This window comes from Lacerta agilis, chromosome 7 (genome assembly GCF_009819535.1).
Source record: "Lacerta agilis isolate rLacAgi1 chromosome 7, rLacAgi1.pri, whole genome shotgun sequence".
NCBI classification, from domain to species: Eukaryota; Metazoa; Chordata; class Lepidosauria; order Squamata; family Lacertidae; genus Lacerta; species Lacerta agilis.
Window position 1 is genome coordinate 4,813,123 of NC_046318.1, and position 19,393 is coordinate 4,832,515.

At 42.3% G+C, this 19,393-nt stretch overlaps 2 protein-coding genes across 2 annotated transcripts; both read left to right on the top strand.

Annotated features, from left to right (window-relative positions):
- The first annotated feature begins 832 nt into the window (after positions 1-832).
- Positions 833-3,482, top strand: LOC117049623 (protocadherin gamma-A12-like). The gene has a single exon (XM_033154423.1). It carries the CDS (start codon positions 951-953, stop codon positions 3,480-3,482), a length of 2,532 nt encoding a protein of 843 aa, XP_033010314.1. The 5' UTR covers positions 833-950.
- Positions 3,483-7,777: 4,295 nt separating this feature from the next.
- On the top strand, positions 7,778-18,735 carry LOC117049624 (fat-like cadherin-related tumor suppressor homolog). Its single transcript, XM_033154425.1, is given in 2 exon segments — positions 7,778-10,247; positions 16,264-18,735. Coding segments are annotated over 2 exon segments (4,890 nt in total). The 5' UTR covers positions 7,778-7,829.
- Positions 18,736-19,393: the final 658 nt, after the last annotated feature.

Consider the following 19,393-nt stretch of genomic DNA (forward strand, 5'->3'; position numbering starts at 1 on the left):
GGATGGGGAGTTATGCCAGGGTAGCCTCTTGGCTCAGCCGGAGATCTGCTGGATCCTAACCCCGCTAATCCCCATGGATCATGCAATATAATCACTCGCTTCAGAATCTTTCTTTATGAAGTCCACTTATGCATTGTACAACACTTAAAAATCCACTGTTTTACTAAACACACTCCCCTTCTACAACTGATAATGAAAATAGAAAACTAAAAAAAGATGGTTTACATAGTTCAAAATCTGTCCCCTCTCACTTGCTTTCTCCCAGTATTATATATGGATTTATTGCATGCTCAGTGTTTATTTTCAATACTCTGGGGCAAGCAAGCTAGATCAGTGGGGTATAAATCATAAAATCATTATTACTATTACTGATGAGAAATAGGAACAATAGGGAAACATATTCAGAGGGCTTGTCCTGTTAGCTTGTTGCAGGAAAAAAAAACAGTTTTGTGGCCCCTTCATTATGGTTTTGTGGCCCAGTTCATCAGATGTAAGAAACATACCCACCTGGAGCATCATAGGCATGAAATTGGGAGGCAGATCAGAACAATTAATATAACAGCATCTTTCCATAGGTTGACCTAAAAATTGTAAAGCAATTTGGTACACATGACTAGTTGCTATTTGACGTTCCTTAGGAATAATAGACTATTATCTAAAATTTTATTGGGTTTTGTTTGAAGTCTCCCCCCCCCCCCCCCCCAGGGAAACACTAAGGAAGGACTAAAACTTGGTGTAATTATTCATTGAACCTCTAAGTGTCGCTGTTTGCTCATAAGCCAAGAACTACAAATCCCTGTTCTGCTCTCATTCGGCAAAGAATACACAAAGCTCACATTCACGTTCAGCAAGTCTGGATTTCCAGGAGGAAACATCTAGGCAGCGTTTGGAACCTTTGTAAGGTCCAAACTGGACAATAAGGGCACAACAATCTGACAGTCTACCTGGAAATGGCTGGAATGATTCTATGCTATCAAAAGAATAGTGTGCTTTGCTTTGTGCTGGTGATGGCCTGGGAGGCAGCTTCTGGGCAAATCCATTATTTGATTCCTGAGGAAATGGAGAAAGGTTCTTTTGTAGGAGATATTGCAAAGGATCTTGGACTGAGCCTAAAGGAGTTATCAAGTGGAGACACCCGGATAATTTCCAGAGGTATGAAGCAATATTTTTCACTTGATTTGAGAAATGGACATTTGTTTATCAAGGAAGTAATTGATAGGGAGCAGATTTGCCACCAGGCAGAAAAATGTCTGTTAAATTTTGAGATTCTTGTGAAGGATAAAGTGAAGTTTTTTATGGCCAAAGTTGAAATAACTGATATTAATGACAACTCACCCAGCTTCCCTGTAGAAGAGTTTGAATTAACAATTGCTGAAAACTCAGGTCCTGGGGCAAGGTTTCTTTTACCAGGGGCTCAGGATCCAGATCTAGGGACTAATTCTCTCCAGAGCTACCATCTCAGTAGCAACAGACACTTTTCCTTGGATGTACAAACTGGAGTTGATGGGATCAAATATGCAGAACTAGTCCTTGAAAAGCTGTTGGATCGAGAAGAACAAAAAGTGCACCAACTCATTCTCACTGCGGCTGACAAAGGAGAACCTGCCAGGTCCGGTACTGTGCAAATCCGTGTTGCTGTTGCAGATGTAAATGACAATGCTCCTGTTTTCAGTAAGCCTCTGTATGAAGCGGACGTTATGGAAAACATGCTTAAAGGGTCGCACGTGTTAATTCTGAACGCAACTGACTTTGATGAGGGAATGAACTCAAAGGTAACGTATTCATTCAGAAAAATTTCAGACAAAGCTTCCAAAATATTCCACTTGGATTCCGCAACAGGGCAGATATCAGTCATTGGGAATATTGACTTTGAGGAATCTATAGCACATGAAATGGAGGTCCAAGCACAAGATGGGGCTGGCTTGTCTACTCGCGCCAGAGTAGTCATAAGAGTCACGGATGCGAATGACAATCCACCAGAGATTGCAATTACACCACTTTTCAGCAAGGTTGCAGAAAGTTCTCCTCCAGGAACTGTAATAGGTCTTATAAATATAAATGACAGAGATGATGGGGGAAATGGAGAGGTCTCATGTTCCATACCAGAAGGACTCCCGTTTTTGTTGAAGAAAGCATTTGACAATTATTACAACTTGGAGATTGCAAGTGTCCTTGACAGGGAGAAGGTCTCAGAATATAACATCACAATAATAGCAAGTGACCAAGGGATTCCTCCCCTCTCGACAACTGCTTACTTCCCGCTAGAAATATTAGATGAAAATGACAACCCACCCACCTTTAAAAATACAGCATTCACTTTTTATCTTGAGGAAAACAGCCACAGAAGTGAATTCATTACTATTTTGAAGGCACATGACTCTGATTGTGAGGGAAATGGCAGAATAATTTACTCTATCACCGAAAGAGATATTGTGCAGCCCAATGCTAAGAAAGTATACTCAGAAGTGAATTCCAATGAGCTCAATGGGACCTACTCTCAGCTAAGTGAGCATGAGACTAAAGTCAGAAATTCCTTCCTTCCTACCTACCTCTCCATTAACTCTGAAACTGGAGCAATCTATGCCCTACACTCCTTTGACTATGAAGAGATCAGAGAGATTAATTTCCTGGTCAAGGCCCAGGATGGAGGTTCTCCACCACTCAGCTCCAACGTCTCAGTGACTCTCTTCATCCTGGACCAGAATGACAATGCTCCACAAATCCTGTACCCCTCCCCTCCCACCGATGGCTCCACGGGGATAGAGCTGGCCCCTCGCTCTTCTGAGCCAGGCTACCTGGTCACTAAGGTGGTGGCCATGGATGCGGACTCTGGCCAGAATGCCTGGCTCTCCTACCAGCTGATCAAGGCCACTGAGCCAGGGCTCTTCACTCTGGGGCTCCACACGGGAGAGATCAGGACGGCCCGTTTCTTCCTGGAGAAAGATGCCCTCAAGCAAAGCCTGGTGGTTTTAGTGAAGGACAATGGGCAGCCACCTCTCTCTGCTTCAGCCACTCTGACTGTGGTGCTGGCTGACACCATCCCTGCAATCCTCTCAGACCTGAGCAGCATCTCAGTATCTGAAGACTCACAATCTGATGGTGAGCTCACTTCGTACCTGGTGACTGCAGTAGCTGCTGTCTCCTGCTTGTTCTTCACCTTTCTGCTTTTGTTACTAGCTTTTAGACTTTATAGGTGGAGAAACTCACAAGTGTGTGACTCAGGATTTGGAAATTTCAATGGAGTACCTGTTTCACAGTTTGTGGGCATTGATGGTGTCCGGGCTTTTCTTCAGTCTTACTGCCCTGATGGCTCACTAACGACCTGCTCCCAAAACAATAAAATTGTTTTTCCAATTGGAAGTTGTACAGATATTCTCTCATCTCATCCACCTGCTGATAATTTAGGTCCTTTATTAACTGTTGAAGATCCAAGCACTGATAGAGTACAACAAAACTCTGAGCAGGTGAGTTTCATTTTCTAAAATTATGATTGCTCACATTTTACAATGTACAAAACAGAAACAAGTTGAATGTGACACAGTCTGCAGAGCTCATTGGGCACTGAGCTAAGAATTGTGCAAAGCGGATTTGTATTTAATTTACAAGGGTTCAGCCATGTATTTTCAGTAATACGCTACCAAAGATTTGTTGATTTGCACTCCAGAGAGTGGCACTGCGCCTCTGCCCCCCCCCCCCCCAATTCTTTGCAGTTTATTTGCTGTCTAGGGACTGTGGCTGATTTTTTTAGTGGCAGGTAATGGGAAAGAAATGGGCATAAAGGAACAAATACTTGCAGTCAAGAGGTCCTATTAAAGTATTTCCTTAATAGATGGCATTTAGGTTCGTTACTGGGTGGGATTTATCAATATCACCAGGGAGAGGTTCACTACTCTTGGCAAGTAGCTGCTTAAACTATCCTAAGTCAAGTTGGCATTGGGAACTGGCATTATTGGGCCACAGCAAGGGGCCCACGAGCCATCCCTGAGGTCTCCAATTCCAGGTGCTTCTCCTTTCTTGTTTGGATGCTGTCTCTGAGTCAATGAACAGAGACAGGAGGGAGGGAAATGTACAGCTGCCACTGCTCACCTCTCCCTCTGGTCATTGAACACAGCTGGAGGAGGCAAGGGCTGGGTGTATTTATTATTGTTCTACTTGTTCTAATTTTTCTAAATTGTCTTGAAATCTCTGATGAAAGGTGGTTTTAAATAAATAGAGCAGGCAACTGAAATATTTGCTGCTGCAAACAAAGTAACTTTCCTTAACATTCAATAACTCTGCCTACAACTGATCTATCCTTGGTTTCAGTTCTCTGCTGGCATTTCCTTAACTTCTTGCCTTCCCCACTTTTGAAACACTTCTTTTCTACTATCATTACAAAAACTCTCCTGGACCACAACTGAGGCACCAGAACTGAAAAGAAAAGTCTCCATATATTAGTGAACTGGGTTTAGTTAGTAGATGGTTGTACCTTAGGTCAGGTCAGACCATGCAATGACCAGAAGACTATCCTGTCCTTTCTGGCTTGGGGGAAAGCAGTAGCACCTGGTGATTATGGGAATGGGGAGCAGGTGGGCTTACTGAGCAAGGTCCTGCCCAAGGGCCCTCCAAAACCTGAAGCTGAGAATGACCACCAAACCTGAATCTAATTGCACTCCACTAGCCATTTGACAGCAATGCAACACAATATAAAAATGGATTCTTTCCCACTATGAAGAACAGAAGAAGAGTTTGGATGTGATATCCTGCTTTATCACTACCTGAAGGAATCTCAAAGTGGCTAACAATCTCCTTTCCCTTCCTCCCCCACAACAAACACTCTGTGAGGTGAGTGAGGCTGAGAGACTTCAGAGAAATGTGACTAGCCCAAGGTCACCCAGCAGCTGCATGTGGAGGAGCGGGGATGCGAACTCGGTTCACCAGATTACAAGTCCACTGCTCTTAACCACTACTGGCTATGATTCTTAAGATGAGATGCCTGTGCTTGGGTAGAGAGGACATTGAAGGAGGGAAGGGCAGATTGCTAATCCCCTGGGAGCTAGTGAATTTTATACCATCCTTGTCTGCCATGCCTTTCTGTTGGTGTACACTAAGGCTATGTAAACACTAGCAGCTTAAAACACAGTGAGGTAGATTTTCCTAGCTACATTTCAAGTCACATTTGCACATTGCTGCACACACCAGAGGGGGGCAGGGTCCAAGATGTCTTCACTGGTGCACTTTATCAATGGTACTGAAAGCTGCTGAGATATCAAGCAAAAGAATCAAGGATTGTCATCTATCAGAGAGACCAAGGCTTATTCAGTTCTGAACCCAGGCATCAACCAGACTGGAATGGATCCAGAAAACCATTCTCATCCAGGAATGTTGCAGTTGTTCCACCACAACTCTTTCAATCACCTTCCCAAAAAGCAGCTACTTGTGACTTGGCAATAGTTGCTACAAGCCAATTTGTCCAGGGCTGGCTTTTTCAGTAGTGCCCACACCAATTTCTTTGAGTCAGCAAGTCCCACTCCTTCATGCAAAAATAAAAATAAAGATTTTTGCTGCTTGGAGACATCCAGTCAACCCCCGGGCTCAATTTCAACAGCCAAGATGGGCAGGGATTGAGAGGGCATCCCTGCAAGCACCCTGCCCATGCATTCTGGGCTGCATCAATAGGAGTATAGCATCTAGATCAAGGGAAGTAATGGTACCACTGTATTCCGCTCTGGTCAGACCTCACCTGGAATACTGTGTCCAGTTCTGGGCACCATAGTTCAAGAAGGATACTGGCAAGCTGGAACGTGTCCAGAGGAGGGCAACCAAAATGGTCAAAGGCCTGGAAACGATGCCTTATGAGGAACGGCTTAGGGAGCTGGTATGTTTAGCCTGGAGAAGAGAAGGTTAAGGGGTGATATGATAGCCATGTTCAAATATATTAAAGGATGTCATATAGAGGAAGGAGAAAGGTTGTTTTCTGCTGCTCCAGAGAAGCGGACACGGGGCAATGGATTGAAACTACAAAAAAGAAGATTCCACCTAAACATTAGGAAGAACTTCCTGACAGTAAGAGCTGTTGGACAGTGGAATTTGCTGCCAAGGAGTGTGGTGGAGTCTCCTTCTTTGGGGGTCTTTAAGCAGAGGCTTGACAGCCATCTGTCAGGAATGCTTTGATGGTGTTTCCTGCTTGGCAGGGGGTTGGACTGGATGGCCCTTGTGGTCTCTTCCAACTCTATGATTCTATGATTCTATGATTCAGGCTGCAGAAGCTGAAAGTGACCCCACAAAGTTGTAGACCATATAGCATTCAATGCATTGTTGTGCATGAGTGGGTGAGGCTAGTTTAGCATAATGATCCAGAGGGCAAAGGTGGCCTAACAAAATTCAGATTCAAAGGTGTTACAAAACAAAAAGAAAAATTAAAAGTGCATGCAAGCAGGTGGTTCCAAATAAGATAACCGATGACAGTCAAATACACATAGCACACCTACAGTACATTCAACATGTTTAATTGATTGTCAATTTTATAAGCCCTCCTTTGGTAACAGGGCTGTCAAAGAGGCTAGAGGCCCCATTTTACAAAGAAGGAGAAGCAAAGCATAATAATAAACAACTAGTCCAATATCAGCACAACTCACCGGCCACTCTGCATTTTCCCTCCTCCAGTAACTCCCTCTCTTTCTTTCTAAGGCAAACTATTCTTGCCTCTGTCTTCCCTGACTTAATTTGTGTAAGGGCCCTCCAGAACTTAGTCTAAGAATCTGTCTTCAATAGCAGACCTGAACCTGTAATATGGGAAGAAAAGCACATTTGAGCAGGTGCAGAGTGCTTTTCCCTCACTACTAAATGACTGCTGTCTTCTACCACGCTTCTTGTTGTTTAGTAGTTTAGTCGTGTCCGACTCTTCGTGTCCCCATGGACCAGAGCACGCCAGGCACTCCATTCTTCCACTGCCTCCCGCAGTTTGGTCAAACTCATGTTGGTAGCTTCGAGAACACTGTCCAACCATCTTGTCCTCTGTCGTCCCCTTCTCCTTGTGCCCTCCATCTTTCCCAACATCAGGGTCTTTTCCAGGGAGTCTTCTCTTCTCATGAGGTGGCCAGAGTATTGGAGCCTAAGCTTCAGGATCTGTCCACCCTACACACTAAATATCCACCAGCAGGTTACCTCTGAGTGAAGGCGTAGGCAAGGCTATGTAGCGTAAAATCTGAGCCCACATCTCCAAACACACACACACACACACACACACACACACAGCTCCCTCCCTCCTTCCCTCCCTCATTCCAGCAACCCTACTCCCACATTGGGAGAAGACACTTCAAAAAAAACAAAAAAAAAACCATGTGATTGTATTCTGAATTAGGTTGACTAAAAAAAAAAGGTGGAAATTGTCATTAGATCAATAGTCACTGATTACTTTTGACACAATCCTGCTGATGAGGAGGTACACTGTGTTACCTATCCACTGTGGTGCTCATGCAATCTCCATTGAGCTTTCTAGACGGGGTGCAGTATGTTAATGGAAGTTTGTTTTTATACCTATTATTAAATAAAAAGGAATGAAATGTTATTTTGTAAAACTTTTTTAAAACACTGCATTTACTGACTGATCCATTGGGTGTCACTGTTCACCAATAAGGAGAGAAACTGGATTGAACCAGATAGACCACCGAGATGCAAAAAAAACACGAAACGTTTATTATAATCTCTGACCTAAAAGAAAAAAGGAGGATCTTGTTTGATGGAAAAGAAAAGGAAGTCTAAAATAGGCACATTAGTCAATTTAGAGAACCTAGTTTAAGCAGTGGTGCCTGTTATCTATGGACTGATAGGACCTGGCAGAGGCTGAAATGGCTTGTATACAAAGACTCTTGGACAGAAGGAGACAGTCATCCTGCCTTGTGCTGCTAGCTGTTTTTCAGGCAGTTGCTGGACGGATCCATTATTCAGTTCCCGAGGAACAGCAGGAAGGTTCTTTTGTTGGGGATATCTCACAGGATCTGGGATTGGATATGAAGCAACTCTTCCTTGGCGGTGTCCGGATTATTGCAGAAGGTAGGACACAATATTTTGCCCTCAATTTCCAAAATGGCCATTTATATATTAATGAAAGACTAGACAGAGAAGAAATATGTGGACGTCTGTTAACTTGTATTTTGAAGTTGGAGATTCTTATTCAGGAGCAGCTAAAAGTCTATACAGTAGAAATTGAAATCGAAGATATCAATGACAATGCACCAGCATTCCAAGTGGAGACATTGCAGCTAAATATCCGAGAAAATACAGCTGTGGGATCCCGATTCCTTCTTCCAGATGCACAGGACCCAGACTTAGGAGTGAACTCTTTACAGAGCTATCAAATCAGCCCTAACAGACACTTCTTTCTTGATGTGCAAATGACAGCAAGTGGAGCCAAATATGCTGAGTTAGTACTGGAAAAGGCTATGGATCGAGAAGTAGAAGCTTTCCATGACTTAATCCTTACAGCCAGTGATGGGGGGAATCCTGTCAAATCTGGAACTGCACACATCAAAGTTTCTGTTGAAGATGCAAATGACAATGCACCAGTTTTTTCAGAATCTGTTTATAAAGTGACCACTGCAGAAAACATCCCTGTTAATTCCCTGCTTGTAACAGTCAATGCTACTGATTTGGATGAAGGCATTAATTCAGAGATAACATATGCATTCAGGCAGGTATCAGAAAAGGCTTCAAATAGTTTCCATTTGGATCCGAGAACTGGAGAAGTAAGGGTGAGGCAGGAGATAGATTTTGAAGAATGTGCTTTGTATGAAATGGAGGTTCAAGCTCGTGATGGAAGAGGCTTATCGGGTCGAGCAAATATTTTGTTGGCTATTACTGATGTAAATGATAATGCACCAGAAATTGCAGTCACATCTCTTACTAATGCTGTGAGTGAAGACTGCCCAGAAGGAACTGTAATTGCACTGCTAAAAGTAATAGACAGGGATTCAGAAGACAATGGGCTGGTTACATGCTCCATCTCTGGCAACCCGCCATTTCATTTAGAGAAAACGTTTGATAATTATTACAGTTTAGTGACTGGCAGAGCCCTGGACCGAGAAGATGTACCTAATTACAATGTCACAGTTATTGCAACAGATAAAGGAAATCCTCCTCTCTCCACAACCACCACTATTCAGCTGAAAATATTAGATAAAAATGACAATCCACCCACCTTTAAAAAGAAGTCCTATATTACTTCAATTACAGAAAATACTTCAGCTGGAGCATCTGTTTTAACACTAAAAGCAAGTGATCCTGACTGGGAGATGAATGGCAAAATTACTTATTCAATCACTGAAGGTGAGACGAGTTACACCTACTTCTCCTCCTGCCTTTCTATAAACTCTGAGACTGGAGTAATCTATGCCCTACGGTCCTTTGATTATGAAGAGATTAAAGAGATTAATTTCCTGGTCAAGGCCCAGGATGGAGGTTCTCCACCCCTCAGCTCCAATGTCTCGGTGACTCTCTTCATCCTGGACCAGAATGACAATGCTCCCCAAATCCTGTACCCCTCCCCTCCCACCGATGGCTCCACTGGGATAGAGCTGGCCCCTCGCTCCTCTGAGCCAGGCTACCTGGTCACTAAGGTGGTGGCCGTGGATGCGGACTCTGGCCAGAATGCCTGGCTCTCCTACCAGCTGATCAAGGCCACCGAGCCAGGGCTCTTCACTCTGGGGCTCCACACAGGAGAGATCAGGACGGCCCGATTCTTTCTGGAGAAAGATGCCCTCAAGCAAAGCCTGGTGGTTTTAGTCAAGGACAATGGGCAACCACCTCTCTCTGCTTCAGCCACTCTGACTGTAGTGCTGGCTGACAATATCCCTGACATGCTGACTGATCTGGGCACCATCTCAGCTCCTATCAGTCTTGAGTCTGACCTCACTTTCTACCTGGTGACTGCAGTGGCTTTTGTCTCCTGCTTGTTCTTCACATTCCTCCTTGTATTATTGGTACTAAGGCTTCGCAAGTGGAGACATTCTCAGTTGTGTGACACAGGAAGTGTAAATTTAAATGGGGTTCCTGTTTCACAGTTTGTAGGCATTGATGGAGTCAGGGCATTTCTTCAGACTTATTGCCATGAGTTTTCACTGACTTCGGGCTCTCGGAAAAGTCAGATTTTTTTCCCCATTGAAAGCTGCACAAACACACTGACAGGACATCAGGCTTCTCAAATCTCCGGACCTCTGTTTACTGCTAATGATTCAAATATCAATAAGGAAGGGCAGAGCTGCGAACAGGTATGTTTTGCTTTCACTAAACTTTGAAAAGGTTTTATGAAACCTTATGTCAATATAATATTTATCTAGTTGAATTATTTTTACCCTTTATTTAATGTTCAATAATAAATTCACTGCAGCTGAACAAGTGTTTCTGTAAGAATCACTATAAGAACTGAAACCTTCAAAAATCTTGATCATCTTGAAGATAATTTTGCCTTTTTGACTTAATTCACACTGTAATTTGCTGTTTCTCATTTCATCTAAGTTTAACACACTTCTTAAGAACATTTCCTTTGTTTAATGTTTGGGTTTAAATAAAAGTGGATCTTCATATGTACTGCTGCCACCTCAATCTCCAAGCAGTGTGAGATTCCATGGATTCCAGGTGCTTACCCAGGGTTCATGTTTCCTTTTGGAATGAGGAGCAGTGGAGACTGTGGTGTCTTTATGATATATTGTTCATTTACACATATATACAACCTGAGCCTATGATGGAGGGGTTTTGCTTCCACCATAGCCAAACCTTGGATTCAACCAGAAATCAGGCATAACTCTATATCCCAGCTTCTCAGCCTGCAGACTCTCTTCTACCTTCCAGCTCACACAACTAAACTCTCAATTCTGGACTTTATCTTTCTAACTACTGGTTTGTTGAGGGACGGAAGCCCACCCTTTGTCATGCGGCACAGAGACACTTCCTTTGTTACCTTAGAGGTCCATACCTTAAAGGTCCATACCATTATCTCACCAGGAAGTTAGCCTAGCTATTCCAGGAATTGAATCCATGCTGGATCCATTAATTAGGGGGGGGGCAAGACATACAGCCTTCCCCTCCCTCCAAACTCATAACAGTATTTAAATAAGAAGAAGAAACAGGGAGCTATTCATCTGCTTCAAAGTCCAAGCCAGAGAGTAAAACGTAGCAGTAGTCAAGGTGGGAGATGCCTAGAGAATTTTAGGTAAGGGGATAGATAGCTGAACCAGTTGTAGCGGAAAGTGATGGGCTGAATATGGGAAGCACAGGAGTAGGGGCTCAAGAATAAAGCAACAACTTCATATGTGGTCAGCAAGATGGTTGGTGAAGTTGTCAATTTGGTATGTGCTTTGGCTATTAAAAAAAATCTCTAGACTCTCTAATAAGACCCTCTTAAAATGCAGCTGAGCTTTTGTGTATCCGCAACACCAAAGTTCATTTTTTCATGACTGCATTTGATACCTCACATTCTACTCTATCACATGCTTTTTCGGGAAAGTAAAAGAAGACTAGTTCCACTGCCTGGATCTTAATCGAGAGTTTTAAAAGTTTCACGTTTTAAATCTTTAACTCCATGTTGGACTAAACTGACATGCCCAGACACTTCATTGCCCCATTTCTCCCCATCATAATGATCATCTGACAGAAGAGCAGTCCAACCACAGGGAGCACCCGTAGTTAGCAGGGCAGGAATGAATATTAAAATTGCTTTATTGTTGCAGTATGCTACAGATTCTGGATGGGTGGGCACTGGCAGTGGGTCAGCATTTGTGGGATGGCAATATAAACCTTGCTTTATAGCAAAAAATGCACCTCAGCTACATTGCAGCTGCACGTGGGGTTCCACTGGCAGACATCTTGCATTATTTATTTAGTGAATTTTATTCTATTTTACCATTGTTAAGTTTTATTGGTATCAAGGTTTGTGGATGGTGTTATTTCCATGTTATGGAACTCTATTACTATCATTTTGTAACAGCAAAATCAGTAGTGCTGTTCATAATGTCAGAGGCATGGAAGTTTTCATTTATTTATATTCTATATTTATATATTTTTTCTACACATGAATGAAATGGTGTCAGTATTCTCACTCTCACCCCACTCCCACCAGTGGTTTTTCCATCCTAATGCAGAGAGAATGAAAAGCTGATATTTTTGGGGAAAGCAACTTTATACAAAACAGGATGAACACTGAATCACTAATCAACTTCATTGCCTTCCAACAAAACATCTATTTTTGTCTGGACTGAGCTTTGGTTTATTAGCCGATATCCAACGCATTACTATACCAAGCACCTTTAAGAACATTCATTGTGTCATCTACACTAGACAAAGAGGAGAAATAGAGCTGGGTGTCGTTAGCATAGTGATGATGCCTCATTATCATCTCCAGATAATTTCCTCCTACAGCTGGGTACATGTTACTCAATAGGATAAATGTTGTGGAGTGAAACAGAAGTACTCCGGTATAACCTTTTGGGACTAACCTGACAGACAGGAACAGAACCAAGAGGACATAATGCCCCCAAACCAGAAGATGATTCAGAAGTACTATAACTGATACATCAAATTGATAGCCTTTGAGAGATCCAGGAGAATCAACAGGATTGCACTCCATGTGTTCCTCTCCTAGCACATGTTTTCTGTTGGGGTGACCAAAGTGCCGCCAAACCATGACAGAATTCAGACTGAAATAGATCCAAATAATCCATTTCATCCAGGCATGTCTGGGGTTGAGAAGCCACTGTCTAGTAAAGCCACTTGCCCAAGAAAGGGGGATTAGCAACTGGCCAATTGCCGGGGGGGGGGGGAATCATCCATATATTTTTAAGGAGTGGTCTCAGAGGTGCCTCCTTCAAGGCTGCTGGGATCTTCTCTTCTTTTACCACCTGAACCCAATTCACTACTTCTGGGCTGATGCTGTAGTGGGAAACAAGAGTTGAATATAGAGGGGGGACATTGTTGTTCAGTTGTTCAGTTGTGTCCGACTCTTCGTGACCCCATGGACCAGAGCACCCCAGGCACACCTGTTCTTCACTGCCTCCCGCAGTTTGGCCAAACTCATGCTAGTTGCTTCAAGAACACTGCCCAACCATCTCATCATCTGTCATCCCCTTCTCCTTGTGGCCTCCATCTTTCCCAACATCAGGGTCTTTTCTAGGGAGTCTTCTCTTCTCATGAGGTGGCCAAAGTACTGGAGCCTCAAGTTCAGGATCTGTCCTTCCAGTGAGCACTCAGGGCTGATTTCTTTAAGGATGAATAAGTTTGATCTTTTTGCAGTCCATGGGACTCTCAAGAGTCTCCTCCAGCACCACAATTCAAAAGCATCAATTCTTCGGCGATCAGTCTTCTTTATGTTCCAGCTCTCACTTCCATACATTACTACTGGGAAAACCGTAGCTTTAACTATACGGACACATATTAAGCTGCAAATAACATTAAGTTGCAATAGTGAAAATTAATTCCAGCAAAAGGTTCTACACGGGGCCACAGGAACTTCCAGTCCTATAAGCAATCCATCACTCAATTCATTTTTCTATGAAATTATTTGGGAATAAGTCATACTGGATCATTGAGGATTCTTGTAAATTGCAGATGAATAAGCTCCATTGCTGCTTACCAGCTGCTCTGGATGGCATTTTTCAGATACAACTCTGGTGGGATGTGAAGGAATCTCTGTTCACCACAATCATTACCATGACTGAACATGTAAAACAGGCTCTAGCCTGTGTACAGTAACATCTGCTCCTACACCCTGTGTTCTAGACGTTTCATTCATGATTCCCGTGATCTTTTAATTTTAAAAAAGGATGGAGGAATCAGCATTATCTAATAAATGTGGATGGAGGTACACCAGCATTTCTACTTCTTTGAATGTCTGAATGAGACGTAGAACCATATTTTAAAGGCAATGTTTTAAATGCTCACAACCATATGGTTAGTAAGGGTAAAAATTATTTCTGTTACGCAACAAAGCAATATTTTAACTGTAAGGAGTTAAACTAAGAAGGTAAACATGAGTTTAACTATAAGCAGCTAGCAAGAAGGAAATGACATAATCAGATAATTGCTTCTGATGCATAACTTAATAAAACCAGGGTATTTGGATTTAAACTGAAATAAACTAAAAGACTGTAGCCCAGCATATGCTTTGTGTACAAAAGATCTCAGGTGCAATCCATATAATCGCCAGAAAAGCTTGAAAAGTCTCCTCTCTGAAGAAACCCTGGAGAAACCCACAATATCTCAGGCAGTATAATGTTAGCTGTTTGCAAGTGAAGTGGGAATCTTTTGACTCTTGTTCCCTGATCAGCCTTGAAGTGAGTTATTTTTGTCAACTCTGCACTATTGAGTGTGTATTTGTTCCAAATTAAGCAAGTCATTTTCTTAAGCCAGGGGTAGTCAACCTTTTTATACCTATCACCCACTAATGCATCTTTCTTGATGGTAAACTTTCCTTATCTCCCACCAGAGCTCGATGGAAGAAGGATTCAGCTTGTGCCATAGAACCCCCTACCGCCCACCTAGAATCCTGAAACGCCCACTAGTGGGCAGTAAGGACCAGGTTGACAACCCCATATCTAGACAAACAAGATATTACCAGCAGATTCAGTGAAGGTGGAAATCAAAAACACCCAAAACATTAAGAATTGCTTATCTAACCCAGCCTTCCAGTGACTTTTGGGGACCTCAGATGAGTGGCACTCTTGGAAAATGCTTGGGCTATTCACACACACACCCCTCCAAAAAAAAAAAACAAAAAAAAAACACCTTACAGGCAGATGGCCCTGGCAGAATCTTCCCAGCACACCTTGTGCATAGGCAAGAAACAGCAAACTTTTTCAGTTGATCAGAGGTCAGGGGTACCAACTTGAATAAAATACTGTGAGGGTCCAGGTAGGCCCTGCCCTGCATAATCAATCACATGATGCAGAGCACACATACCATTTGAACGGGAATGCCCATCAACTTTGTGGGGATCCAGCCCCCTCAAATATTTTCCCCAGAGTGACTGGAGAAACCCAGCCAGATGGGTGGAATATAAATATTATTATTGTTATTATTATTATTATTATTATTATTATATTTTATTGTGGGGGCCAAAGCCCCCCCCCTGGCCTGTAGGAGTTGGCTCCTAGGACCAGAGTCAAGGTAAGGTTGTCGGACCAAGGTAGGTAGCAGAAAATTCTTTCCCAGCTCCTACAGTTGCAGACTGTAAGAGAGGCTGTCAGTTAAGTAGTTAACCATGTTGCAAATAAACTCTTTTACTTAGTGAAATTGTGGCCGAAATCTTCATTTTGTTGTCCTCCTGGTATGCTCATTCCAGATATGGAAGCAAAATGCTTATTATCTTTCAAATTCAAGTCCTTTCCTCTACCTGGGTAGAGGTTTTAAAGACAATATGGCAATAAAAGCAACTATATTTCTAATTTATTGAAGTTATATGTGGTAAGAAATGAAAAATATATATTGCTTCTGAAATGTCTGAACTAAAGTACTGTAGTGAATAGGCCAGGAATGAAATGATCAGGAAGGCTGCCTGATTTTACTGAAATAATGTTTTAAGTTACACACAATGAAATGGTGATATTTGGAATGTTACTTTAATTTACAGTACAATCCTATATATGGTTACTCACAAGTAAATTTTCAAAGTGATTTATTCCCAGCTAAGCCGCCTTAATGTTCTGTTAGCTACAGTGATCCTTTACTGAAGCAAAGCAAATAAACAAAGCAAAGAAAATCTCATTAAATACAACATTAAATATGCGTTGGTAATATTATTTCTCCAGATAAAGACAAAGGATACATTTACTTACTAATATTGAAAACAAAGAATTCTGTGGAATAGGTATTTTGTAAAAAATCAACTATTTCTCATAGAACAGAAGTTACAAGTTTATTAAAAGACTTTTCTGGTTTATACTTTTTAATATGCTTGGTTTGTTTATGCTTTCTTTGTAGATAGTTATCCACACATGCAGGAAGTAAACTGCTTAAAAGTGTCAACTAGGCTGTCTTTGCCTTTTGTATGACTTTAGCCATTGCAGTTTTTGGTTGAGACTCTGGGCGCCGCTGTTTACCAATGAGAAAGCAAACTGAAACGAAAGATGCAGGGTAAGTTCTTGAGTGTTACACATTGCTAGAAAGGCAGCTAAACTGGCACACGTCCTCTCTCTCAGTGAAACAGTATAGATTAACAAAAGGATTTTCTGGTTCTTTGCTACAAGATCCTTTGCCACGAGAAAGAGAAATAGGTAGACGTTCCAAAGGTAATTCTTTGAAATGGCAGCTGCGCTGAGACTCCAACAACACAGTGGCTGCTTCTGGTTTGCTTTTATTGCCATTTGGCAGACAAATTATGGGCAGCTCCACTACTCAGTCCCTGAAGAAGTCCCCAAAGGCTCTTTCGTTGGAAATATAGCAGAGGACCTGGGACTGGGTTCCAAGAAATTGTCAGACAACAGAGTTCGCATCATCTCTGAAGGTATGCTTCAATATTTTACTTTGAATTCTAAGAATGGCCAGTTATATGTCTCTGGAAGGATAGACAGAGAAGAAATATGCAGGTGGGAAGAGAAGTGTGTTTTAAGTCTTGAAGTCCTTGTTGAGGATAAAATGAAACTGTTCACTGTAGAAATTGAAATCACAGATATAAATGACAATGCTCCAACTTTCACCCAGGAACGCTTAGATCTTAAAATAAGTGAAACGGCCATTGTAGGGACTCGTATTGCCTTGCAAGAAGCTCAGGATTCTGACACTGGAGATTACTCCCTTCAGAACTACCATCTGAGCAGCAGCAGGTATTTCTCCCTGAAACTACAGAGCAGCTCTGATAAGGACAAATTTCCAGAACTGGTGTTAGAGAAATCTTTGGACAGAGAAGAGGAAGCAGTTTACTCACTCATCCTAACGGCCACTGATGGTGGGCATCCAGTGAGGTCTGGCACTCTCCAAATCTATGTAACAGTTCTTGATGCAAATGATAATGCACCCATTTTCAACCAACGTCTCTATAAAGTGAGTGTTTTGGAAAGTGTTTCCATAGGCTCTCTGCTGCTTACTGTAAATGCTACAGATGCCGATGAAGAAACAAATTCTGAGGTGATTTATTCATTCCTAAAAATAAAGGAAAAAGCATCACAACTCTTTCAAATAAACTCTAGAAATGGGGAGATATCAACAACAGGGAAGTTGGACTATGAAGAAGATGCATTACATGAAATGGAAGTTCAAGCAAAGGACAATGGAGGTCTCTCCGACAGGGCTAAAGTGTTGATCATCCTTATTGACATTAATGACAATGTTCCCAAGATAACTATCACTACCTTCTTCAGTTCAGTCAGTGAAGGAAGCTCTCCAGGAACTGTGGTTGCTCTACTAAACATACAAGACAGAGATACGGGTGAGAATGGAGAAGTCTTGTGCTCAGTTCCTAAAACTCTTCCTTTCCACTTAGAGAAATCCTTTGATAACTATTACCATTTGATGACTGACAGACTGCTCGACAGAGAAGAAACATCAAATTATAGTATAACTATCATGGCTGCAGACAAAGGGAACCCTCCATTATCAACTACTATGGTGTTCTTTGTAGAAATTTCAGATATAAATGATAATGCCCCAGTCTTCAATAACATACAATATACCTCTTATGTAACTGAGAATAACATCAGAGGAGCATCTGTTTACTACATGAAAGCAAGTGATCCTGACTGCATGGAAAACGCCACGATCACTTTTTCAATCATTGATCAAAGTGTTGGCGATTCTACTCTTTCATCCTACCTTTCTATTAACTCTGAAACTGGGGTTGTTTATGCCTTGATCTCCTTTGATTATGAAGAGATTAAAGAGATTAATTTCCTGGTCAAAGCCCAGGATGGAGGCTCTCCACCACTCAGCTCCAATGTCTCAGTGACTCTCTTCATCCTGGATCAGAATGACAATGCTCCCCAAATCCTGTATCCCTCCCCTCCCACTGATGGCTCCACGGGGATAGAGCTGGCCCCTCGCTCCTCTGAGCCAGGCTACCTGGTCACTAAGGTGGTGGCTGTGGATGCGGACTCTGGCCAGAATGCCTGGCTCTCCTACCAGCTGATCAAGGCCACTGAGCCAGGGCTCTTCACTCTGGGGCTCCACACGGGAGAGATCAGGACAGCCCGCTTCTTCCTGGAGAAAGATGCCCTCAAGCAAAGCCTGGTGGTTTTAGTGAAGGACAATGGGCAGCCTCCAATGTCGGCTTCAGTCACTGTCACTGTGGTCTTGGCTGACAGCATCCCTGACATGCTGACTGATATGAGCAGCGTCCCTGTATCTGAAGACCCACAGTCAGATCTCACCTTCTACTTGGTGACTGCAGTGGCTTTTGTCTCCTGCTTGTTCCTTGCCTTCCTCCTTGTGTTATTGGCACTCAGACTTCGCAGGTGGAAAAATTCTCAGTTTTGTGACAATGGAAGTGTGCATTTTGATGGCGCTCCCATCTCCCAGTTTGTGGGGATTGATGGAGTCCGGGCATTTCTTCAGTCTTATTGCCACGAGGTTTCACTGACTTCAGGCTCTCGGAAAAGCCAGATTTTTTTCCCAATTGGAAGCTGTACCAATACTCTGACAGCACAACAGGCTCCTGATAAGCCAGATCCTATATTACTCATAGGTGATTCTAACACTCTTAAGGAGGAGGTAGCAACCTGTCAAGTGAGTACATGAATTTCAGTACTTCCATTCATTTTAAAGTTCAGAAAATAAGTTCTTTTATTATTCAATAGGTTTCATTTCAAGTAATTTAATTAAATTTCTTAAATAACAAAGCTTAATTTTTTGCAAATTTTTTTGGTGTCATTTACTTTTTTTAACAGATTAAGCAACTACTTCATTAATTTAAATAAATATTGCATTTTATCTAGGTAGTGTTTTAATGATTCCTCTGAGTGTAAAATTTGCTATTGATGGTAATAGCAAAGCCAGATCACGTTTTGCTTCAAAGTAATCTTATTTGCGTAACTTCTATAAGATGGTTGTAAGAACCTCTAGGGGTCTCATGAGGGGATTTGGAGGGCTGTGTCACCGACACTTAGATGACACTCAGGTCCATTTTTTTGCATATCTTCAGAAGCAAGAGAAGCCATTCAGGTCCTGAATCAGTATCTGCAGGTAGTATTGAGCTGGATATGGGCCATTAAGTTGAAGCTAAATTCTGACAAGATGCAGACATGGTAGGTTGGCAGTTTCCAGATCTGAGGACTAGGTTGTTCTGGAAAAGGTAGCAATTGTCTTTAAAGGAACCACATTGTCTTCTGGGGCTGTTGTTGAATTCTCCATTGTCACTGGAGTCTGAAGTGACATATCTGGCGAAGAGTGCCTGTTACCTGCTTTGGCAGGTTCTTCAGCTACAGTTGTTCTGCTA

Bases quoted from the DNA above. Each gene is read 5' to 3' on its own strand.
- LOC117049623 (XM_033154423.1), top strand. From the start codon at position 951: ATGGCTGGAATGATTCTATGCTATCAAAAGAATAGTGTGCTTTGCTTT.